Source organism: Moschus berezovskii, chromosome 16, assembly GCF_049115385.1.
Source record: "Moschus berezovskii isolate FMDL1 chromosome 16, NW_MosBer_1.0, whole genome shotgun sequence".
In the NCBI taxonomy this organism is placed as follows: domain Eukaryota; kingdom Metazoa; phylum Chordata; class Mammalia; order Artiodactyla; family Moschidae; genus Moschus; species Moschus berezovskii.
The window spans coordinates 53,993,495-54,018,748 of NC_142475.1; the positions used below are offsets into that span (position 1 = coordinate 53,993,495).

Here is a 25,254-nt window from a genome sequence, read left to right on the forward strand (position 1 = left end):
AGTGCAGAGAGACGTCTGGGTCAGGGTCCTTGGGTTGAGGCAGACCTGGGTTTGCCTCCTGTGTCTTCTACTGATTAAATGTAACCTTTGACAATTTACTTGTAATGTAAGTAATTACAGTACATTACTTTCAGTTGTAAGATAAGAAGATAATGCCTGATTAGCTGGAGGATTATCAGAAATAATGTGTAGCAGCCACTTGTCATCCTGCCTGCAGTAGTAGAAGCTCAATAAACATTAGCCTTGTCCCTTACTTCACCTATTTGAGAAGCTGATGTTTCTCCCCATTAAGCTGTATGGTTCTTTCCAGCTTAAAGAACTCTGGGTGGATCTTATCAGGAGTTTAGCAGTGGAGTAACCTGTTAAAGGTATGAAGAGAGAATTTCTCTGTAGGATTTTCATAGTTAGATGGAGGTGGATGGGGGAACCTTTATCTTGGGCCGTGTTACATGGGGGGTTTGATGCTGTGCCGAGGCTGGGGTGTTGGATGGTGCCCACGTGTGCTCCAGGCTGATGCCCGAGCCTGGCCGGCTGTGCCCCTGCACACCGGTGAGTCTGTGTCCCTCTCTAGTGTCCCGGCATCCACAGCTCTCTTACATGTCGGTCATGCTTCATGCATGTGGGGGGATAACACTGGTGGCACTCGGGAAGGCACAGAGGTCCAGGGGCCTGTTGAACCTGAGTCTCAAGGCTCTGCTGTCAGTCTGAATAAGCCCTCTCCCCAGGGGTAGAAAGCACAGATCTGTGGGTGAGGGGAGGAGGGTGGTCCTTGTCGTGTTATAGATGGATTCAGAGGAAGTAAGACAACTGCACAGAGGGAATTCCCTGGCGGTCCAGTGGGTAGGACTCGATGCTTTTGCTGCCATGGTCCAGGTTTGATCCCTGGCTAGGGAACAAAGACACTGCAAGCCGTCCTGGGGAGGGATGCTCGGCCCTGGCTGGGCTTTCTCGCTTGTGGAGAGGAGGTCGGACGGGTGGGCGTGGCAGCAGAGGGAGCGGCAGGAGCAGAAGCAGCTCTGCACCTGCTCTCAGGCCAACTTCGTTCATCTCTAAGGCGGGAACAATTCAGGGGTGGATTGAGACACTCCATACCCAGCAGAGTGCCTGTGCTACCGGAAGGCAGTCATATCAACTCCTTCCTTATTGCTTAGTTCAGGATCCCTTTGTTCAAATGTTCTAGATTTTGGCCACTTGATGCAAAAAGCTGACTGATTGGAAAAGACCCTGATGCTGGGAAGGATTGAGGGCGGGAGGAGAAGGGGATGACAGAGGACGAGATGATTGGGTGGCATCACTGACTTGATGAACATGAGTCTGAGCAAACTCCAGGAGGTGGTGAAGGACAGGGACGCCTGGCGTGCTACAGTCCATGGGGTCGCAGAGTCGGGCACGACTTAGTGACTCAGCAGCTAGTGAGACAAGTTACAGTGTCACCAGCAGTGCCTGTGTGTTGGCAGCTGACCGCATCTGGTGCTCACCGCTCCTCCTGGGACCACTGAGGAAGCGGGCGCACACCTGGCCAGCAGGCGGCGGGGCAGAGGAGGTTCCGAGGTGGGGGTGAGGCTCCGATTGTTCCCGCATCTCCGGTGGCCTGTCCTCAGTCTGAGCTCTCAGTTCTGCTGTCCAGGTGGAGACGTCCTCACCTTCCCCTGAGCCTGTGCTCATATGTTGCATTCCCGCACTCCCAAAGCTCAACGGATTCATTTTCTCAGTCTCTCCGCCAGTGTGTGTTTGTTGTTTAGATTGTCTGCCTCTTCTGTCTTTGCTCAATTTCAGCACCTTCTGGGTGCAGACGCAATGACCAGGCATTGCCCTCACACAGGTTTCTTGGTCCTGAGAGTGTGCGGCAGTCGTGTGCACCTTCTGTATTGTGTGCCCTTATGGGTAGGAGTTGCCCTAGTCCTCACAGTTGCCCCAAAGGGGTAGCTGCTGGGCTTGGGCTTATTTTACAGTGAGAAAATGGACACATCGGAGGTGAGCTTGTCTATGGGCATGCCCCCCTGCAGGTGCCCCGTCTGCCCTGATCTCGGAAGCTCACAGGGTCGGGCCTGGTTCATACCCGGATGGGAGGAAGTGGGCTAATATGCCCGAGGGCTGCTTGCTGTGTGGTATTTGGAGAAACGGGTTTGGACCCTGGCTGTGGGCTCTGGAGTCCACGCTCTTGTTCGCTGGCCTCAGCTGTCACCTGTTGCCTGGGTGTGCCGGGTGACTGATGACCTTGTTGGAGGTGACCCACCAGAGCCTGTGTGGGTGGGTGTCAGAGACCACACTTCTGGTTTGTCTCTGCACCAAGGCCATCTCCGAGCTCAGAAGCAGTTGTCATTTGCTTGAAAGACAAGAATAGGATGAGATATGAAATGTCAGACTCAACTTATTCAGTTTCTCCTTCATTTTATTGCCAGCTCATTGCTTTGCTGCTCAGCCCTAAGAAAATGCATGAGAAGATTTCCATTGCCAGTGTCAGTGTGGTTTGGGCCTTGGCCTGGAAAAAGCCTTCCCTTGGGGCTTCATCCTGACAGGGTGGACCCTCAGCTCCACTTCCCTGTGTCCTGGGGCTGAGGGAGGGCAGGAAAACAGAGGAGTTCGGCATTTTGCTGATACTTCTGGTGGCGTGTTCCCATTCCCTCGTTTCCCTCATTTTCCTGTTCCTGTCTCTGCCATCAGCTCCATGTCAGCTCTCTGCTGCAGAGCGGACAGTGGGGCAGCCCGTGGCACCTGGGACTGGGGGCCTGTTGCACGGTGGTGCATCGGATAGGTTAGGAGTGTCTGCAAAATGAAGTCTTTCATTATGTTGTACCTGTGATCGTATGTCATAAAATCCAAAAGGTTTTTTTCTTTTTTTGGTTTCAGTGCTGGGATACAGAAATGCGTTTGTTTCACACATTTCCTTGGGGAGGAAACTAGAACAGCTGGAAAAGAAACTTTTGGCTTAAAAACACTGTGAAGTTAATGTTCCCCCAAAAGTGATTATTTGAGTTGCGAAAAACAAGGTTTTTAAAAACTAGAAATGAGAAAGTGGATCCATGGAGGCATACATTTGAAAGGTTCTGTGAAGATTTGTGGTGAGGCTTTAAGTTAAGCTTTCGGTATACTTGTTTTCAAACTAGCGTTTTGCTCCTGGTTTCACAAGTTACACATCCGCTCCTGACCTCTGAGCTCCAGCTTCTGAGTGAGGGCTGGTGTGTCCTTCGAGTGGCGTGGGAGCCCCCGTTGCGTCAGTTCTCTCCCTTGAGGGTGTTGCCGTTTTCTTACTCTCGGAGGCTTGACGCTTGTTGGAGCCCTCCTCATGTCGTTCCGTCTCTCCTCTGTCCTGTGTGTTGCCTGGATGCGCTCCTTATCTGTTCCGATTGCTTGATGTTTTCTCCATGGGGCTCCTCTTCCCCACTTCCACCGTCACTTCCCTGGTTCAGACTTCTATTTTTAAAATATTTCTAATGTTTACTTGTTTATTTCTTTTACATCTCTTATTGTTTGGCCTGTACTTTAAGTCAGTTTTTTAAAAAATGAAATATCATTGATTTATAATGTTGTGCTAATTTCTGCTGTATAGCAAAGTGACTCAGTTATACATAGACATACATTTTAAAAAAATATTCTTTTCCATCTTGATTTATTGTAGGATATTGATTATAGTTTTCTGTGCTTTGTAGCAGGACCTTGTTGTGTATCCAATCTCTCTATAAAAGCTAGACTTTCAACACCTGTTTCTTGGATTGGCTCCTAACATTGTGTCCTATTCCCTACTCTGCTCTTGATCCACTCTTTGCACTGAAGCCAGAATTTTCTCCTTGAAACGCAAACTAAATCTCGTCCTTCTCTTCCTTAAGAACCTGCAGTGACTGCCCATCCTCTGTCTAGTAAAGGCCCAGCTCCATCTCAAGGATGCTCAGGGTTTGACTCAAGCCATCTTTTCAGCCTAATTTCATATGTTCTTCATCTATGTTATCTGTGTTTCATATATTTTGGACCTTTAAAATCAATTTTTGTTCATGTTCTTTTATGGTAGCTTGCTCGGTCCTTGTACTTTTCCTGTTTCCAATGTTATTAAGAGAGTAATAATTCCTTCCTCTTCACCTCTTCATTACTTTACCTGATTCTCAATTAAACACTGTTTCATTATGTCCTGAGGTTAATTTCATCACTTGGTTCCCTCACTGGATTACTGGCTCCTTGGGGATCAGACCATGTCTTGCTTACTCACCTTTCGTCATTTTGGACAATGTTTTTTTTACCAAGAAGATAGTCGATAAATGCGGAACTGAATTAATTTAGCATTACCTTTCCCAAATTATTTCTTTGTATGTATTCACTGACACCCCACCAGGCATTGGTGGAGGCTGAGGAGTTAGGGGATCTCGTGGTCCTTGAAGGTGAGGGGATCCAGCCGAGCACTTTAAGGGAGGGCTTTTCCTTTCATAGGGCAGAGAGTTGGTCTTTGTTAAAGGAACGTTGAATGAAATACGAAGTAGTTTTAGAAGAAAGGGAGATGGCTGAGCAGCTGATGGCAGCTGATGGCAAGTGAGAGCCTGCTTGGGGAAGTAGAGGGCACTCTGACCCAGATTAAGACCTTTCTCAGCTTCAGTTTGCTCATCTGTGAAGCTGGGAGAACGGTGCTGGGATGATTTAATGAGATAACACGTGCAGGCTGCTTGGCACAGTGCCTGGTGATAGGGAGTCCTCAGTGTCGCTTGCTGTGCTGCTGTGGTTTCTGAGCATTTCCAAGGGCGGCAGCTGGGCTGGGAAGGGCTGTCACTGTCCTTATAGAAACCACCTCTGTCAGGGTGGGGACCCTCAACACGCCTTCCTCCACTGGCGTTTTAGGGCGCTGTGTTCTCCACTGCTAGGGAACGTTGATGAACGGGTGCTGATTTTCTTTCACAAAGCTCTCTGAAAACTCAATTTTAAGTAGTTTTGGAATTTTTTTGGCCATGCTGTGCATCAGGAGAGATTTTAGTTCCCCTATCAGGGATCAAACCCATGCTCCCTGCATTAGGAGCACAGAGTCTTAACCACTGGACTGCCAGGGAAGTCCTAGAATAACTTTTACTATACAAATAGCATATGCTTTTTTTAGAAGTCTTGAAAGATTTAAATAGAAAGGAAAAATTGTATATAACCCTACATGGGTAAATACACACACCATTAATATTTTATGTATTTCTTTTGTATTGTTTTCTATTTTTTAAAAATTTGGATTGATCTTTGAAGTTCAGTTCAGTTCAGTCACTCAGTCGTGTCCGACTCTTTGCGACCCCATGAATCACAGCACGCCAGGCCTCCCTGTCCATCACCAGTTCCCGGAATTCACTCAAACTCACGTCCATCTAGTCGGTGATGCCATCCAGCCATCTCATTCTCTGTCGTCCCCATCTCCTCCCGCCCCCAATCCTTCTAAGCATTAGACTCTTTTCCAGTGAGTCAACTCGTCGCATGAGGTGGCCAAAGTATTGGAGTTTCAGCTTCAGCATCAGTCCTTCCAATGAACACCCAGGATTGATCTCCTTCAGAATGGACTGGTTGGATCTCCTTGCAGTCCAAGGGACTCTCAAGAGTCTTCTCCAGCACCACAGTTCAAAACCATCAATTCTTCGGTGCTCAGCTTTCTTCACAGTCCAACTCTCACATCCATACATGACCACTGGAAAAACCATAGCCTTGACTAGACGGACCTTGGTTGGCAAAGGAATGTCTCTGCTTTTTAATATGCTATCTAGGTTGGTCATAGCTATCCTTCCAAGGAGTAAGCGTCTTTTAATTTCATGGCTACAGTCAGCATCCACAGTGATTTTGGAGCCCAAAAAAATAAAATCTGACACTGTTTCCACTGTTTCCCCATCTATTTCCCATGAAGTGATGGGTCCAGATGCCATGATCTTTGTTTTCTGAATGTTGAGCTTCAAGCCAACCTTTTCACTCTCCTCTTTCACTTTCATCAAGAGGCTTTTAGTTCCTCTTCACTTTCTGCCATAAGGGTGGTGTCATCTGCATATCTGAGGTTATTGATATTTCTCCCAGCAATCTTGATTCCAGCTTGTGCTTCTTCCAGCCCAGCGTTTCTCATGATGTACTCTGCATATAAGTGAAATAAGCAGGGTGACAATATACAGCCTTGATGTACTCCTTTTCCTATTTGGAACCAGTCTGTTGTTCCATGACCAGTTCTGACTGTTGCTTCCTGACCTGCATACAGGTGTCTCAAGAGGCAGGTCAGGTGGTCTGGTATTCTCATCTCTTTCAGAATTTTCCACAGGTTATTGTGATCCACACAGTCAAAGGCTTTGGCATAGTCAATGAAGCAGAAATAGATGTTTTTCTGAAACTCTCTTGCTTTCTCCATGATCCAGCAGATGTTGGCAATTTGATCTCTGGTGCCTCTGCCTTTTCTAAAACCTGCTTGAACATCTGGGAGTTCACTGTTCATTACATTTTTTCAAAAATATTATTTTGAATCCTGACTTTCTATATATCATAAGATATTTTTCATGCTGCAGATTCTTTATAAATGCTGTTTTTAATGATTGCATACATTTGCATTATGTTTCTGCACCATAGCTTGTCTAACCATTACCTCATAATTGGATGTGTAGTTTCTTGATAGTCATTTATTAAGTCTCGATTCTTAAGATCATCTTCCCTTCTGGGAGTTATACTGAGATCTCTAGAGATATTTACACATTTTCGAGGTAGTGTTTTAAATAGCTGGTTATGTAACAAGTTGATGGCTTCACATCATTGCCTTTCATTTTGGTAGAACATGTTTATAAACTTAAAAGCAACAAGGGAAAATATTTAGTCTCTGGTGTACTTGAATGATTGCTTCTCAGGGCCTCTGACCCGTCACCACGTAAATTAAGTGAGAAACAAGTAGAAAGTGCCGCTGATGGGAAGCAGTTAACGTGGCTCAGCGCAGGTCCGTCTGAGTCAGTCAGTTTCACCTCACAGAGAGGCTTGTTTTCTCGATACACGACAGGACTTACTGTACCTGCTGGTTTGGCAGATCCTTCATCTTTGTAGTGGCGGCACGTGACTCTCGCCGCCTTTGCAATTGGACCATTGTGCTGCCTGGATGTGTCTGCGGAATGAGGGAAAGCCAAGTTCATTTTTTTTGCTGTAAGACGCTTCACTGGCTGGATATCCTGTTTCATGATCCCTGTGTGTTCTCTGTGATGTCACTTACTGAGGCCGTCTGGGTGGGCTGTCTTTCTTCGGATCAGAAGCCCCCTGGACCTCTCTCATCCCATGCTTGCCTCATGCTCAGTGACCCTGACCTCCCTCTGGACTCCGCAGCCCTTCCTCTTGGTCCCAGGCTTGAATGCCGTATCTTCTGCAGCTCCTCTGTCCTCTCCGACATCAAATTCCTTTTATTCTAAGTCATAGATAATAAATAGATTAATTAGATGTGGCATCCTTGGTTGTGTCTAAACACCTCTATCTCCAAGACCTTTAACTGTGCCCGGCACACAATGTTACTGTTTTTTCATTGATTTTTAAAAATTGTGGTCAGATAAACATAAGATTTGCCGTTCTGTCTTTAATATTTACTTTTGTTTGTTTACTGATTTGGCTGCGCCAGGTCTTCATTGCGGCATGCAGGATCCTCAGTTGCGGCCTGTGGGGTCTGGTTCCCGGCCAGGGAATGACCTGTGCCCCCTGCATTGGGAGCATGGGGTCTCAGCCCGTAGACCACCAGGGAAGTCCCTGAGTGTACGATTCATTGGTGTTGAGGGCATTCGTCATGTTGTGCAGTCATCACCACTGTCTACTTCTGGAACTTTTCTTTTTATCAAACAGTAGCCTGGACCCACTGAACAATATTTCCGAGCCCTGCTCCCAGCTCCTCGTAGCCTCTACTCTGCTGTCTGTGGGTTTGACCGTTCTAGGTACCTTCTGTAAGTGGAATCATTGTGTGTTTTTCTTTTTGTGACTGGCTCATTTCCCTGGTCGTATTGTCCTTAAGGTGCATCTTTCTTGGAGCAAAGATCGGAATGCTCCTCCTCTGTAAGGCTGAGTCATATCCCATTTTATGCATGTAGCACATTTTGTTTATTCATCCATTGACAGACGCTTGGGTTGTTTCTGCTGCTTGGCAGTTGTGAACAGTGCTGCTTTGAGCACGATGTTCAGGTGTCCGCCTGAGTCCTTTCTTTTGGGTGGATCCCGGAAGAGGAGCTGTTGGATTCCATAGTAACAATGCTTAGCTATTTGAGGGGCCCCGCACTGTTTTCCGCAGTGGCTGCTTCATTTTACATCCCACCAGCTGTGCACGAGGGTCCTACAGTGGTCTTCGGCATCACTCCGTCATGTTTCTCTTTATGACCCAAAGAGAAGGCGAGTAATGCCCAGAGTCATCGTTAAGGGTGTTTTCTGAGTGAATGGAGAGAAACTGTGATGTTAGCCTGTTAGCACCGACTTGGGTGGGTGTCAGAGTGTGGTGGCGGGGGGTGGGGGGCAGGTGATCACCTTGCCACGGGGGTGGGAGGTGAAGCGCTTGGTGGTCGTTGCTGCTTAGGAAGCTGGCAGGCCACCTCCGTGTCCGTGGCTGCTTCTCAGTCAGCACAGCAAAGACAACAGAGCTGGCGCCACGCGGAGGCCCTGGAATCGATCCTGAAAGGGTTGTTTCAGACTGTTTCAGGCCACGTCTGTGCTTTTCCTCTGTATTCTCCCCTCTACCCCACCTTCCTTCATCAGTTTTCTTAATTCAGATTTGGAAGAAAAGATACATTGGCTTGGCCAAAAAGTTTTTCCATAATACCTTATCGATTTTCTGTATTATGGAAAAACCAGAACAAACTTTGTGGCCAATGCAATGTTTCTTTCTCTTCTCTACCTGTTTATAGTATCATAACTGACCTAATGCACACATAGTTGTCTCAGAGTATTACTTAGGAGAGACCAGAACAGTCAAACTGTGAAGTCACGGTGTGCTGGTTTTCATGTCAGTGTCGAGTCCTGAAATGGCAAATGGCCTGTGGCCAGAAGTCTTGATGATAGTATTTTCTACTCCTGTAAGGAACAGTCTGGTTAGGTGATAGCTAGACTTTTATTGAAAATGTTCTGTCTGCCTGATTTCTTCAGTTTCTCAGGTGGAGAACGCCCTCAAGTGTGTTAGGTGCTCCAGTTTGGCCAAAGTAATTGCTGGCTGTTCTGGTTGGAATTGAGCAATACTTGGTGATGTTGCTGCGTGTTTGTGTCTGCTCCAGACTCACATGTTGAGCTCCTGACTCCCAGGGTGCTGGTCTTTGGTTGGGGGGCAGTCTTTGGGAGGTGACTGGTTTAGATTAGGTCAAGGGAAGGGGGCCCTTCCTCCCTCTGTGCCCACGCACCTGAGGAAAGGCCAGATGAGGCCATGATGAGAAGTGGACGTCTGCAGCAGGAACTGGCACCTTGATCTTGGGCCTCCCAGTGTCCAGAACTGTAAGAAGTAAATGTTTACTGTTCAGGTTAGGATTGATGGTGCTTTGTCATGGCAACTGGAGTAGGCTACGATGGTTGACTTTTAGTGACATTCCTTAAGGACTCGTCACGTGCTAGTGGCCCTTTCACGTGGTTAGGAGGACGTTCGGATTGATCCTAGGCTTCCCCCCAGCTTGGCGTGGGGAACGGAGGTGAGCAGCCACCGGGGCCTTGACTTCCTGTGTCTGCTTCGGTAACTGGGTCTCCGTCGTCAGGCTGATCTGTGGGGACAGGAAGACTCAGCCAACTGGGACTGAATCTCACACCTGTTCCTGTCTGTATGACCTGGAGCAGATCATTTCACTGCATCAAGCTCATTAAACATTTTTACCGTGAAATAATTTCAACATAGTAGTGTAAAGAACAATAAAATGAATTCCCATGTAACAGTCACCCAGATTAGAAAGTATCAAGATTTATATATATTTGCTTCATCTCTGGGCTTCCCTGGTGGCTTAGCTGGTAAAGAATCTGCTCACGTGGGAGACCTGTGTTCGATTCTGGGTTGGGAAGATCCCCTGGAGAAGGAATGGCTACCCACTCTGGTATTCTGTCCTGAATTCCATGGACTGTATGGTCCATGGGGTCGCAAAGAGTCGGACACAACTGAGCGACTTTCACTTTCTTCATCTCTGACTTTTCCTATTTGTTGAATTATTTTAAAGAAAAATCCATTTCACACCTTCGCGCTTTAGTATGCATTGCTAAAAAAAAAAGGACATTTTTCTAATAGAATCACAATGTTAATGTTACACCCCAATATTAATAACTATTTTTGATAGCATTTAGCACCAATCCACAATCAAATTTCCTAGATTGTCCCTGAGTTCATTTTTATTGCCTTTCAAAAGGAGATGATAATGCCCAGACCCTCCCTCCAGGGCAGGAACTTTGTGGGAGGGTGTTGCATGCCTGTTTTGGATGAAGAGGCTTTGGAGTTCTGCTGCATACCCTGGGGCCTCTCCTCCGAGGGGCCTAGTGTAGCACCCAAAGCACGTGCTCAGTGCATGAAATCGTCCTAATGATGCAGGTGTTTCCTAGCACTTTGTGCTAAGAACAGCACTGGCCCCGTGGACCATACTGTGTATGTGCAGGCTGCCTGCAGCAGATCTGCAGAACTTGCTCTGTCATTTTCCATCTCTGAGGGTTTCTACATTTCTTCCCCTGGACATGAAGCCTCCTTTTCTGCCCAGCAACCATGTGTTCATCCTCTGTTGTCAGTCGTGAAGTTTCTACAGCAGATGTCACATGTCTCTGAGGAACCCTGTATCCCGGAAGAGGCCCCACTTTGCAGACGCACATGAAGTTATGTGACAGTCTGTGTTCCTGGAAGCCAGCCCTCTTCTCCCTGCTGCAGCCGTGTTGCCTTACCAGTGCGGATCACTCCTGGGAGCGTTAGTTGGAAAGCAGATCATGAGTTAGTTGTGTCCCTGTAGCCCCTGTTCTGCTCCAGAGGCAGGTGGCTGCCCGTCTGTCATCTCTAGAGAACAATAGGATTTCCCCTGATGGAGGAGAAGGCAAATGCATGTGGCTGGAGTCATGGGCTCAGCTGGAGAGCAGTTGAGACCGAGGGAAATAAGTGAACATGTGTTCACCCTTTACCTGGCTTCCACAGCCGGTCTGACACCCCATGTGGGCAATCCTGCCTGGGAAAAGTGCCCGAAAGGAGAGGGTAAGGCACAGACAGAGGAGGTTCCCAGCTGGAGACCCTGCAGTGAGGCCCATGCTGTCCACGTCCCCACTGTGTCCGTCCTGTTAACTGCAGCCAGCCAGCAGGACAGCTGGTTGCCATTCCTCGGGTAACTTTGCAGGAGGCATTGAGCATCACTCACAGGTTCACACCTGCCTTCATTTCAGCAGGGCTTACTGGGAGAGCATAGCTCCACCTAATCAGGTGCCTAACCCTTGAGTGCTCTGCCCAACGTAATCCAAGTTAGGTCACTTAAGTGCTCTCAGTGGGAGCCCTTTGGGAGATTTTGTTGTTCAGTTGCCAAGTCATGTCCGACTCTTTGCGACCCCGTGGACTGCAGCACACCAGGCTTCCCTGTCCTTCACTCCCTCCCAGAGTTTGCTCAGACTCATGTCCATCGAGTCGGTGATGCCATCCAACTGTCTCATCCTGTTGCCCGCTTCTCCTCCTGCCCTCAGTCTTTCCCAGCATCAAGGTTTTTTCCAGTGAGTTGGCTTTTCACATTGAGTGGCCGAAGTGCTGGAGCTTCAGCTTCGGCATCAGTCCCTCCAGTGAATATTCAGGACTGATTTCCTTTAGGATTGACTGGTTGGATCTCCTTGCAGTCCAAGGGACTCTCAAGAGTCTTCTGCCACACCACTGTTCAAAAACATCAGTTCTTCAGTGCTCAACCTTCTTTATGATCCAACTCTCACATACTTACATGACTACTGGAAAAACCATAGCTTTGACTATAATGGACTTTTGTCAGTAACGTGATGTCTCAGCTTTTCAATAAGCTGTCTTGGGAGATTTACTGCCTGTAAATTGAAGATGATTTGATTGTTTAAAGGATTTTGTTTGTGCTGCAGATTGGCATTACTGTATTATATCCAGGCTGATTTTGGTTGCTTTCCTGCCTTCCTGCTCCCTAAGGAATGACGCTTAGACTCAGAAAACCCCTTAACCCACTAATACACATGTCTGAGAACTGGGCCATCCCCGTCTGGCCATTGTTTTGTACAGTCTCTGGTCCGGGAGCTCATGGCCTCCCTGTGCGGCCCCGCGCGCTCTGTGCCAGCCTCCCATGCCCATAGGCCCCGTGACAGTGGTGACACTGTTCCCCCGCTCGCAGCCTTGCGTCCACCAGCCTCTGTTTGTAATCTGTTATCTCACTTCCCTCTTGGTCATTCTGTAGATGGCAGGACAGGGCTCCTGCTCAGGTGGTCACCCCACAGACAGGGAGGAACCCGGCCTCATTGCCCGGCTTGAAGCCTCACCCCTGCGCTGTGCTCCCCTGTTCCCCCCCGAGTCTTCCACCCTCCCTGCCAGCTGGGACAGGAGGCAGGCGGGCGTGGACCTCTGATCCTGACGCCTTCGCTCTTCTAAACAGTGCGGGGGTGAGGATGCCACAGGCTGAGGGGCAAACACGGGATTTAAAAAAAAAAATTAACTTATGTATTTCTTTATTTTTGGTTCTTCTGAGTCTTCGTTGCTGCTCAAGCTTTTCTCTTGTTGTGGCGAGTGGGGGCTACTCCCCGGTTGCGGTGTGCGGGTTTCTCTTGCTGCAGAGCAGGGCTCTGGGGCTCGTGGGCTCAGTGGCAGTGCCCAGGCTCTGGAGCACAGGCTCAGGAGTTGCGGTGCACAGGCTCAGTTGCTCTGAGGCATGTGGGATCTTCCCAATCCAGAAATCAAACCCGTGTCCCCTGAATTGGCAGGCAGACTCTTTACCACTGAGCCACCAGGAAAGCCCCAAACTCGGGGTTTTTGACATGGCCTTTCACTTCATTGGGGCTCAGTTTTCTCATTTGAAAACGGGCACAGCGATGCCTGCCTTCCCGAGTTACTGCGGGTTTTCCAGCAGGAAGCACCCTCGATCTCTGGGGTGTCACAGGGTCTGTGAGCTTGTGTCTAGAGCCCCTTGTGGGTGACAAGCAAACTTTCGCTATTACCTACATCCTTCCCTCCTCCCTCCTAGTGAGAGGCATGGGATGAGGTGGAGAAAACCAGCCTTATCTCACAAAGCTTTACTTTTAAATAAAAATATTGATTTGTAATTATTTGCTTAAATATCTGTTATACAGTGCACAGATGGACTGTGCACTCCCTGGGGACAGGCCCTGCCAGTTTGCTTGGTACCTAGTAATTGCTGGAAAAATATTTGTTAAGTAATAAAACGTACCAATTCTCTAGTCCTGCCTGCCCATCGACTTTCTTGAAATTTGATAAGGTTTTATTCTCTTGGAAAATGAAATCTCCTAGGAGATGGCAGCTTAATTTCCTTTTTATCCACAGACCCTTATGTGGAGCAGCCACCAGTGATTATTTAAACAAATTGAATAAAGCTTCTGTCTTCTTTCTGTCTCTTGTGGTTGCTGCCCCTTTATTTCTGTCAGAAGATTGGACTCATTGGACTGTCGAGTATTGGGTTAAGAATTTTATTTTTGCTCAAAAAAATAGAGCAAAGAAAATCAACCTCCCCTCCTTTTTCTTTGGTTTAATTAACCTTTATTTTTATTTTCTCATCAGAAAAAAAGGATGTAACACAGAGCCTGGAGAACTATACCTCCAAGTGTCCCGGGACCATGGAACTTCTCACCCTCCCAGACGGGCTCACGCTGCCCCCAGTGCCCTTCACCAAACTGCCCATCGTCAGGTAGGACAAGCTGGCAGGAGTGCGGGGGGCGGACTCGCTCCTAGCACTTGATTTGTTCTGATCAGGGATGCAGATCTCTGCACAGGGGTTCCCATTTGCGGTCGCCTATGTATTTGGTCTGTCGTCTCATGAAGTCTCAGCTGCCGCCTGTGAAGCGTGTTTCATAGATGAGAGAGTCAGACCAGGGCCATCATAGAATGCCCATCGCCATGTGCCTTTCCACCTGCAGAACCACTCCAGCCTGTGTCCGCCTGGTTCTGCAGCCAAGGCATGGCCTTTGTGCATGGTGGAGACAAACTGGGCCTCGTGGCGCTTACCCGTGTCTGGTGAACTGTGCACCCCTGCACGCGGGCCCGGGAGCGCCTCCACTCCCTTGCTTTGTGGGGCTCACAGGACTGTCCATGGCTGCTCTCTCTACTGGCTGCAAGCCCTTCCTTATTCCCGCGGACCCCCAGCCCCATGCGCCCTCATGAAAACACTGAGCAGGCCGATCGTGTGGCGGGCTCCATTTCTTTGCTCAGCTCCGCCTCCTGCTCACAGCGCCTTTCCTCCCCTTGCTCTGGCTTGCGGCATTGGCCGTTTCCTGCAGGAGCCCTGCTTCCTTTTCATGGAGTTGAAGTTAAGATCTGGGTGCTGTGTGTGCGCCTCACTGTCGGGTTGCTGCTGCTCGCAGTGGACAGAGCTAGGCAGCATCTATTTATAGACACATGTTATTCACTACACGTTCATGCCCATGGTTATTTCTGCATGTTTCTGTGTACTGGAAACTGACTTCATACGGATACCTATACCTCCAGCTCCACTCGGCACCTTAGGGGCCCTTTGTATCTGTAAGTCCTCCTCAGATGGGACCTGGCTCGCGTTCACCTCAGTCTGGTTGCTCATTTGGTCAGCTCCCCTACTGGTTACCATGGCTACCATGTTGCCCTCCCTCCCCGCGGGGAGCTCTGCCCCAGCCCCGCGGGCCCCATCACCCCACTTGGGCAGCTTTGACTGTGCCCATCTGTGCAGAGATAGCCAGGAGGTTCTCAGGTATGTCGCCCCTGTAAATAAGGTTGAGGAATTGAAAACCGAGAGAAAAGGTAAGCAGATTTGTCCCATGGCTTTCTTACCACGTATTTTCTGTCACTTTCCTAATGAGTGTCCCACCTCTGCTTTGCATCATCCTTATTAGCTACAGTATCCTGAGGTATCAGCTTTTAAAATGCCAAACGTTTCCAAACGGAATCCCTAAAAATAATTCTTGTTCTGGAAACATCATCCCTGGACTTCTGCTTTACTTTTGGCACTCCACAGACCAAATACAATGTTATTAGTTTCACAGCAATTTATGCTGAATGAATTATGCTTTAGGTCAGGTACCTTGGGTGACTTTTTCTGGGTACATTTTATGGGCAGACATTTGGTGCTGGACTTTGAATTATGAATGAATGCCATGACTGGCTTGTCAGGTTTCTTGTCTGTCTGACCATGCCCTCAGAACCCCCTGCAGTTTTTAAAAGCCTTTTTGTGATCTGAGGTTTCTGTGCTTGAGTAGATGGTCACTAGGATGACGGGTGACACCTCATTTTTAGATGGTGATGGTGGCGCAGAGTAGAAAGCTGTTTGTGTTGTGAGGAAATGGTGTCGTTCTATTGATGAGCGAGCACAGAGGCTCGAGTGGATGCTGCTGGTCCAGAGTTCAGCAGGGTGCTCGCGGCATCGCTGGGCCCGGCACTTCGTCTCTTTGCCTCTGCCCGCGGTGGGTGTGGTCCGTGCGCAGGGGCTCGGCTCTCTGCCTGTAAGCGCGTGCTGTTTTAGGGAGGGGAGAGAAGGGCTTCTGTGCATCTGCCACGTATCAGGCGCTCTCATAGGTGCTTTGTTTTGTTGTTTAGTCGTCAGTCGTGTCCAGCTCTTTGCCACCCCGTGGCCTGTAGCCCGCCAGGCTCCTCTGTCTGTGGAATTTCCCAGGCAAGACAACTGGAGTGCGTTGCCATGCATATCAACTCAGTTTTCAGAGCGAAGGTTTGACGGTCTCTGCTTTAGACCACTCCCCCGTCTCTGCCCTAGTTTGGAATCAGCAGAAAGAAACATCTGTCTGAGGTGGGTGGTGGAGCCTGTGCCCAGTGTGACTCAGGGTTGCCCAGATGTTCCCTAGCCTCTGGCAGAGCCCTGGGGCCGGCCCCATTCCGTCGCACCGAGAGCCAGGCAGAATCCGTGCTCTTGCTCGGCAGGAAGGCCCCAGGGGAAGGGCCTGAGCGGCGCACATGCTGGTTCTCCTGACAGATCTGCTGGCTCCCTTAGGAGGAGTGAGGGGAGGACGAGGTCGGGACCCTCCTCCAGGAAACATGGAGCCGGGGTGGGGCATGTCCACGGGACCTCCTGGACAGCGTCGGCAGGTACCGATCATCTTTCCTGTTTCGAGTGAGAGGCTTGAGGTTGAGGGGTGAAACCCTCCATGCTGTTGCCCAGCTGGTGGGTCCTTCACTGTGTTCAGGTCTGTGGCTGTTGCAGGTGCGTCTCCCCCGGGCTGGACGCGGTGGACATGGGATGCTCATGGGACGTGGCGTCTCAGCCAGCGTGAGGACTTGCCACCTCGCCCCAGCTCAGCGTGGCCGGGTCCTTTGTGCACAGAGGGCTGCGATTTGCCGCTGTCGGTGATAAACTGCTTAGCCTTGAGGACACGGCTTTGAAAGATTTGGAAGCTGAGTTGGAAATCCAGCTTTTGGGAGTTTATTCATTCAACATTCACTGAGAGGTCCGCATTGGCGTGTTGCACCAGCGCTGCACTCAAGACAAATGAGGCCCTGGGTGCCCTGTCCTCGGAAAGCTCATGGCCGAACAAACAGAAAACTGAGTGATTCTGATTCTGTACGAGAAAAGCATGCTGAGGGGCTTGCAAAGGCGTGGAGGCAGAGAAAGTGCAGGACAGAGTCCTTTCTTGAAGAGCTGAGCTGGGTGAGCACCGCCTCTGCCTCGGGTCGTGGTGGGCACAGGAGAGGAGCACATGTGAGACCCGGCCCTCCCCAGGGCCAGGATCAGGAGCCATCAGTGATGGCCAGGTGTGGTGGGGGTGCTTGTGTGCAGGACGGGGTCACAGTGGAGGCCAGGAGAGCTGAGAAAGGCGTGATGGCGAGGATTCTCTGAAGCAGTCTCTAGTTTATAGACACATATGAACACAGACATATATATGTAGTCAGCACAGATTAGCCTGCGCTGTGGCAGAAACATGGCCCCTAGAATCTCAGAGAGGTCAGCCCTCAGCATGCCCCAGGTTGGCGTCTTCTTCACGTGGTGTCTGATGCCGATCGGGCAGGTAGCTTTTCAGGGTGGCTGACCTCCCCGAGGTCACTCAGTGATCCTGGCGTGTCTGTCTGCTCCGTGTCCAGCCCCCAGGACTGCCTTGAGGAGGAGGGAGGGCACCGCTGGGAGTGCTTTGACCCGCACGGCTTCCCCTCCCGACCCTCCAGCCTTACCTCCTGCAGAGGGACTGTGGGTGGGGAGGGGCTCAGTGCCCCCAGCCTTCTGCCCCACCCTCTGCCCCTCACCGCCCCTTCAGTCTCAGTCTCTCTGCAGACCCTGACCGCTGTCTCACCCAGCTGTCCCTCCCGAGGGCGGTCACAGGTGCCGTGGTTGAAGGCCGTGCATGTCCTGCTGTCCTGTTCCAGCTGCGGGGGTTGCTCAGCATGCTCCTCTCCCCTGTGTTGGTTTCCTTGTTGATGACTTGGAGGTGATGGTGATAACACCGCAGCTCGGGAGGCGGATGAGGTTTAATTGGGATGGCGCGTGGGCAGCAGTGGGCACAGGCCTGAGGTCTGGCTCTGTGGACCGGGGGCCTTCAGTCCAGGCTGACTGGCATCACTAGCAGACATCCGCAGCTGGAAAAGCTGTCTAGTGAGGTGCAGACCGCACAAATGCAGAACCGGACGCGCACGTAACAGGGCCGATGGGGCTGCTGCCCTTCGCCCGTGGTTCCTTTAGATGGTCTGGGTCTTCACCTCTGTTTGCTGTGGGCCTGCCCATCAGGAAGTGGGGAACCAGCTTCTGCAGAGCGGTGGGCATGGTGCCCACCGCGCCTCCCCGAATCCTCATAGTGGTTCGTGCTATAGCCCAGGAGCCTGAGCACAGGGAAGGTAGGCCCGTGGCTGGCGGGTGCCGCCGTCTCGGTGGAGCAGGCTGAGGGGCAGGCTCTGTCTGCCCACAGACGTCCTCTCACCTGGGACTGTCTGGGGGGTGGGGGGCGAGTTGTGCTGCCTTCTCTGTCTTGTCCTGCAAAGCTGAGTGCTTTTCCTCCCCTCAGTTTATCTGCTGTTTATTATCTGTGTAACACCAGATATTTGGTCATATTTATGCTGAAGCCAAGCTAACAAGGCAGTTGAAGTATTTTTGTTCCCTTTGAAACAACAGGCGTGTGAAACTGCTGAACCTTCCCGCCAGCCTCCGGCCGCAGAAGATGAAGAGCTTGCTGGGCCAAAGCGTGTCGGCCAAGAGCCCTTTCATCTACTCCCCGATCATCGCCCACAGCCGCGGGGAGGAGCGCAGCAAGAAGATAGGTAGGCCGGGCCGCTGGGCTTCTGGGCCGTGTTTGGCTGCCCGCCCCCAGAGGCTAGTCTGGACTTGAGACCGTGAGACTCGACACGGTTCCTGTGAGCCGGTGGGATCTGCCCTCACGCAGGTGTATTCTGTTTGCTGGCTTTGTCTGACCACTGCCTTGAGATCTGCCTTTTTAGTATCTATTTCATAAAAGGGGGTTTTCTGAAAGTTCTAGAAACCAGAAGACCTCTGTTATTCGAGACTTAGGTCAATTACAGAGGAGAGGAACTTGGAGACCAGGGTGATTTTCCAAGCCTGGAGTGACTGCTCAATCATCCGAGATTAAAGGTCATCTTTGTTCAGGGCTGTCTGGGCATAAGGGCGTCCCATCAGTGTCCCGTTTGAAGGCTGGCAGTGCTCGTTTTGTGTCTTGCTGACGATCGTCGCCTCTTCTGAGAGGCCTGGTGACTCAGCAGGGCGCAGTGACATTGTGTTTTGGGGTGGGCGGGGTGGGACCAGTCATTGCTGGGAGTCCTCTGCGGGCTCCTCTGTGCACTCAGCCCCCGCCACGCCCCAGTGCATGGCCCCCTCGCTTTCTTGTCCCTGTGGACCCCAGAGCTCCCTTGTGCCAGCCCGCCCGTCCGTGCCCTCCCTCAAGCTGGCTGCGTGCAGGCCTCATTCCTCGCCCGCGGCCCCTCCTCGGACCCCACGCACTTGGAGATCGTGGCGCCTGCGAGTTGCGGTGACAGAGCTGCAGGGCTGAGAGGCGGGTCACTGGTTGGTCATTGCTGACTGCATCCGAGAGGTTTCAGTGGGAGACCTGCAAAGCTTCTGCACCTTAGTGCTGGCTTCTCCTCTGTCATTTTTCTCCTCCTTTCATTTTTACACCCCTGGCGTAAGAGATGGCGTCCTGGCTTCTCAAGGCTCTTCTCCCCAGGATGCAGCAGTCCCAGTGCATGCACCCACCACCCATACCCGGAGCTGACCCCGCCTGCTGCGCGCTGTCTGCCTTTCCGCTCATCTCCTCCCGCCTTTCCGCCCCTGCTCCGTGGCCCCAGCCACACGACCACTTGCTGTTTTTTGAACAGTCTCAGAGCTGTGCTGTGGCTGAATGACCGACTGCAGCAGTCTCCCGGCTCTTAGGGGAGCAGGGCCCCACCCAGCAGGCACTTGTGATGTGGATGCAAGTCTTTGATGTTCTAGTTTTAGTCTGTGATTCTGAGAGACAGCCCTGGCCTCCTGACTGCTCCTCTGCTTTGGAGAAAATGCCAGAGAGGCTGTGAGCAGCGGGTGGGTGGACCTTGTGGTTGAGCAGTGGTGGAACCAGTCCTGGGCATCTCCAGCACATGCCAGCGAGCAGTGCCCGTCTGCCAGGGGACGCCTCCTTTGATCTCTTGGAGGTGGGGGGCTTGGGTCCTGTTCACATTGGAGTCTCAGGGGTCTCTCGATGGTGGGCAGGCCACTTTCCAGGCCCCTTCCCTCAGGTGGACCTGGGCCCATCACTGCAGAGTTAACAGGTTTGTCTCATGGACGTTGTAGGAATCTCTGGCTGCTCTTTTTGGGTCTCATTCAGTTCAGTTCATCTGCTCAATTGTGTCCGACTCTTTGTGACACCAGTCTTCCCTGTCCATCACCAACTCCTAGAGCCTACTCAAACTCATGTCCATTGAGGCAGTCATGCCATCCAACCATCTCATCCTCTGTCGTCCCCTTCTCCTCCTGCCTTCAGTCTTTCCCAGCATCAGGGTCTTTTCCAATGAGTCAGTTCTTCGCATCAGGTGGCCAAAGTATTGGCGTTTCAGCTTCAGTATCAGTCCTTCCAGTGAATACTCAAGACTGATTTCCTTTAGAATGGGCTGATTGGATCTCCTTGCAGTCCAAGGGACTCTCATGAATCTTCTCCAACACCACAGTTCAAAAGCATCAACTCTTCGGTGCTCAGCTTTCTTTATGGCCCGTCTCTCACATCCATACATGATGACTGGAAAAACCATAGCCTCGACTAGACGGACCTTTGTTGGCAAAGTAATGTCTTTGCTTTTTAATATGCTGTCTAGGTTGCTCATAGCTTTTCTTCCAAGGAGCAAGTGTCTTAATTTCATGGCTGCAGTCACCATCTGCAGTGATTCTGGAGCCCAAGAAAATAAAGTCAGCCACTGTTTCCATTGTTTCCCCATCTGTTTGCCATGAAGTGATGGGCCAGATGCCATGATCTTAGTTTTCTGAATATTGAGTTTTAAGCCAGACTTTTCACTCTTCTCTGTCACTTTCATCAAGAGGCTCTTCAGTTCCTCTTTGCTTTCTGCCATAAGGGTGGTGCCATCTGTGTTTCTGAGGCTATTGATATTGGGTCTTGTTGGGGTTAATGGTGAGTTTTCTCCCTAAAGGGCGTTTTAGGAAACTTTCACCCATTTTGTGTACAGAAGCTTTTAGAGGTGATCTGGGGGACTGGAGACTCCTTCTCAGGACCAACAGCATGATCTGTGGGGCCTTATGCAGAAGGAAAACGTGGGGCCCCTTTATTCACACGTTAGGAAGACTTTGGAGACAGAGAAGGCCCTAAACAGGATGTGGGTCTCCCTGAGTTGGGCGCCATATGGCTGCAAGGTCCCAATCTTCGAAGCTGGCGTTTCCTCTTTTTTCCTCTCTAATCTTTAGAAACTGCTGAGGCTTCCTTTTATGGAAAGAGTACTCTGTACTTGCTGCAGAGGGTTTTCACCTCATCTAGTGATGCAGGTGTTGTGTTCCCAATTTATCGATGAGAGAATTAAGACTGAGTGAATGTTAATTGCTGCCCTAGGTCAGGAAGGAAGTTAAGTGGCAGAGCTCAGGCTTTGTCCATGGTTTATGACTCAAAGCCCAGAGATGTTTTCCTTTATCTTTTTTTTTTTTTTTTGGCCACACTACATGGCTTATGGGATCTCAGTTCCCCGACCAGGGATTGAACCCACACCCCTGGCAGTGGAACTGTGGAGTCCTAACCACTGGACTGCCAGGGAGTTCCCAGGGACTTTTTTCCTCGTAACAGTGAGAAGCACCAGTTACTCGGAGCTGGGGATAAATTCAGTGGATGATGCAGGATTCTTTTCCGGGATGTAACGGAAACTTCAGCCAAAATGCATGTTATTTGTTGGAGACCCATGGGTAGGAAAGTGTAATTTATATTCCATGGGTTCTGATATCTTTCTGGCAGTAGACTCAGCAGCGAGTACCTGCCTGCAGGTTTGAAGAATCACATGTCTTTAACCCAGAATCCCCATCTCTATAAATGAATCTCTGTGTGGGAGTTATCCCAGCGAGGACACAGGGTATTAGAGGGGAAGAAACGCTGGGCGCAGCTCCTGGGACCATTTTCCTCGCTAACGTGGAGTAATTTACCAGTCTTTCCGTCTAAACTCCATGTGAGGTCATGGGTGTGCGCGTCCTGAGCGTGAGCACGGAGAGGTGAAGGGTTTTGTGCCAGGACTTGGCGTGGCCGGGCTTCGTGCTGAGGTCGGCAGCTGCCTGGGAGGATGGACAGGTGGGAGCTGTCCCATGGCCTTGGTCAGTTGCCTGGCCTACCCGGACTGCAGTTGTGCTCTCTGCGGGGAGGGGGCATTAGAAGCCCACTGCACAGGCTCCTCAGGGGTCGAGGGAGATGCTGACACAACAGTACCCGGGCGCTGTTCACGCCAGGCTCTGAGCAGCGTCATGTGTGCTGTCCAAGGTGCTGGGGGTACAGTGAGAAATCAGTAGTGCCCCCTGCCAGATGGGTCCAGCCAGCGTGGTGGAAAGAGATGAGCTTGTCGACAGAAGCCCCCGAAAGATGCTGTTAGTCCACAGCTGAGACCTGCCCGGGGGCCGTGTAGCACTGTGGGGGGTGCCTGAGATGAGGGTGTTTGCCGTCAGTGCTGGTCCTTTCCGAGGTTTCTGGGACAGACTGTGGAGGAAGGGCCCCGCCATGCCCTCTGGCGTGCTAAGACCCGGGAAGGAGTTGGCCTCTTGTCAGACATTCGTAACTGTTCCCGTGATAGAGATCTATCTTAGCTTTACCTTTAGTGACTGTGACTGTGCGAGTATAAACGATTCCTTTCAGCGCCCCAGGAAAATGAATTTTAAAATGATGGTTATTTGACCATGACTGAGAAGACTATCAGGGAGCAACCTGTTAAAACAAATGACGTTTTCCTCGGCTGTGAGGAAGGGCTGGGTGCTGACCACTGAGGCCGTGATGTTCTCGGGGTGCTGCTGAAGGCGGGTTGGCAGCCCTGTGCCCTGCAGCAGGAGTTCTCAGCCTGAGGTGGGTGAGGAGAGCTGGGTTTCTGGAGCCAGTGGGGAACAGCAGTATGAGAGCAACCAAGGCTTTGGGGCCAGGCAGATGGACCTGGCGGCCTCATTTGTCAGGGCCGTGAATGTTGGATGGTTCAGCCTGTCCGTGTCCTTGTTGGTGAATGAGGATGATCTGTGCCCTGCTGACCACTGCACCGTGTTGTTAAGACCGTATATGGGCACCTGCTCGCGCAAGCATTTTAAAAACCAGCTCACCTGGTGGGCTGGTTCTTCACTGTGTGCAGTTTCAGGATGCCACAGGTTTGGTGCAGCCTGCCTTAGTCTCTGTGCGAGTGTTTGGGGGGAAATGGTGTCTTTATGAAAGCCTATGAAGCTGAAGAATGCTGCTCAGTAAATCTTAGTGTCTGCTCTAGGAGAAGCCCTTTATCCACCACTGTCCATTCTGGACACTTCTCTGAGATCAGAGACCTGGCTTGAATCCCTGCCACACCACTTCCTGGCTGTGTGATTCCCAGCACATTTATTAACCTGCTTGGACCTTGGTCCCTGCCTTGTAACAGTGGGATTGTAGTACCTCCCTCACCAGGGCATTATGTGGAGTCAGAGACAGCCTTCCAAGGGCTGGACAGTGCCTCCTGCCCCGCAGCTCGCTTGGTTCTCAAGTCCCTTTTGAATTGCCCAGTGGAGTATCTCAAAGGGAAGAGAGGGCAGTGGAGCGGGGGTGGGGACTGTACAACAGATGACCACTGACTTTGTGGCTTAAAGAACACAAATGTATTTTTCTCACTGTTTCCGTCACGAATGCAGCCTGTGTTAGCGTGGGCCTCTGCTCAGGGTCTTGCAGGCTGAGATCCAGGTCTCAGCTGGGGCTGTGTTCTCGTCGGGAGGTGTGACTGGTCAGGGTCTGTTTCTCAGCTCCCTCAGTTTCTTGGTTCCTTGGGATCATGGGGCTGAAGTCCCGGTCTACCTGCTGGGTGTCACCTGGAGCACTTTCAGCTCATCGCGGCTGCTCTCAGACCCTGGCCACCTGGCCTCCTCCACATGCCTGCTCACGCGTTGAGTCTTCTCACTCAGGGTGAGCAGGTTCCCTTCCAGGGCTCTTCTGAGAAGACCAGGTCCTCCTGGGATAATCTCCTTTGGGTTAACTCAAAGCCCACTGCTTTGAAGGCTTGGGGGCCCTCATCACATATGAAAACCTCCTCCCCCTTTGTTACAGAACATAATTGATGCTTGTGTTCACATTTGGGGAAGAAGATTCCACAGCATATACACCAGGGGTTGGGGGTCTTGGGGGTCGTCTTAGAATTCTGCCTCCTGTACGTTTTGAACTGCAGCTGGCCTGGGAGTGGTCAGGGAGGAGGTGCCACCGTCTTCTCTCCCAAGCTTCAGGAGGGGAAAGAGGAACCACGCTCTGTGCCACTTAGAGTTGACCACAGTGCTGTCTTCCCGAGTGCTAGCCTCTGGGCCTGAGAAGGTCTGTGCAACGAGTGGTGGCTCTTCACCGGGAGCAGTGCTGTCTGGTTACTTCCAGGTTCATGAAGTTGTGTTTGGCACCAAGCAAGAGAAGCATCAGTCACAGGCCATCTAAGTGGCAATGACAACACACTTGACTTTGGAGAAAGCTAGCAGTAGCATAGCTTTAAACTGTGTCTCCCAAGATGGTCATAATGCCACTGCTTCACTGGAAAATAGCCAGAGGAGTGATCTGAAGCCACGGGAAACATGCAAAAACACCAGCTAACACATGGATTCCTTTGTGTGTGTATTTCTAGATTTCCAGTGGGTTCAAGGAGATGTGTGTGAAGTTCAGTTGATGGTGTATAACCCAATGCCGTTTGAACTCCGAGTTGAAAACATGGTATGTATCACCAGTGATTTGACCCTTTTGGGCTAAACATCAGTTTACCATTGATATGTGCTTCTTAGTTAGTATTCGAGTCATACTTCCTATGATATATGTCTGTTTTTAAGGTTTGTTTTGCCAAAGATTATAATCTTTTTGTGAATGAAGACCACGTCTTGCATTCCCGTGTTTTTAGTGCTTGGTCCTCAGTAAGTTTGTGAATCAGTGAAAAAAAGACATCTCAGATTTGAACACACACAGAACTGAGTTGACTGAGTGTAATATTTGAAGTAATCATGTTGAAATTCTTGTGAGATTAGCGAGGTTACAAAGTCTGTAGTGTGCCCCCCACTCAACTTCACTGTTTCTTCACTGCTCAAGATGATAAGATGACCAAGGCCTCTTTATTTATAAGAGAATAAATGAGTGCAGTGCTAATGCGAGATTTCCCTCGGGTTTGAGATCAGATGTTCAGTTTGAGTGTTTGTGTACCGTGTTAAATATTCCCTCTGCAATGGTGTCTGCTGAAACTCCTACCCTAGTTCCACAGTCGGGGAAAGGAGGTTTGTGTGCTTCTCCACGCTGACCCTCGTGTTCCCAGAGGAGAGCCCCGCATGCGCTGGGTGGATTCCAGTCCTGCAAGTCTTCTCTGTGCTTTCATTGTGTGGGACCCCTTTGTAACTTCCCTGTGAGTGCGAAGGGTGCTGTTAGGCGGGTGATGCTTTCCTCTGGGGTTTTACGACTAGTGTTCAGAGCTTGCCGAGTGCCTGGGCCACGTGTCAGGCCAGGCCTCTGCCCCTGGTCAGGGTGCAGGAGGGGCTGTGGGACCCACGTGGAGGGTCGGGGAGGCCC

General features: G+C 50.6%; 1 protein-coding gene across 4 annotated transcripts in view; it reads left to right on the forward strand.

Moving 5' to 3' along the window:
* TRAPPC9 (trafficking protein particle complex subunit 9) overlaps positions 1-25,254 on the forward strand; it is a 415,657-nt gene that overhangs the window by 70,530 nt on the left and 319,873 nt on the right. For all 4 annotated transcript variants that reach the window (XM_055431945.2, XM_055431946.2, XM_088844845.1 and 1 more), the window contains 3 exons: positions 13,652-13,778; positions 18,165-18,310; positions 24,332-24,417. In XM_055431945.2, coding sequence (XP_055287920.1) covers positions 13,652-13,778; positions 18,165-18,310; positions 24,332-24,417 — 359 coding nt within the window. The remainder of the gene's footprint in view (positions 1-13,651; positions 13,779-18,164; positions 18,311-24,331; positions 24,418-25,254) is intronic.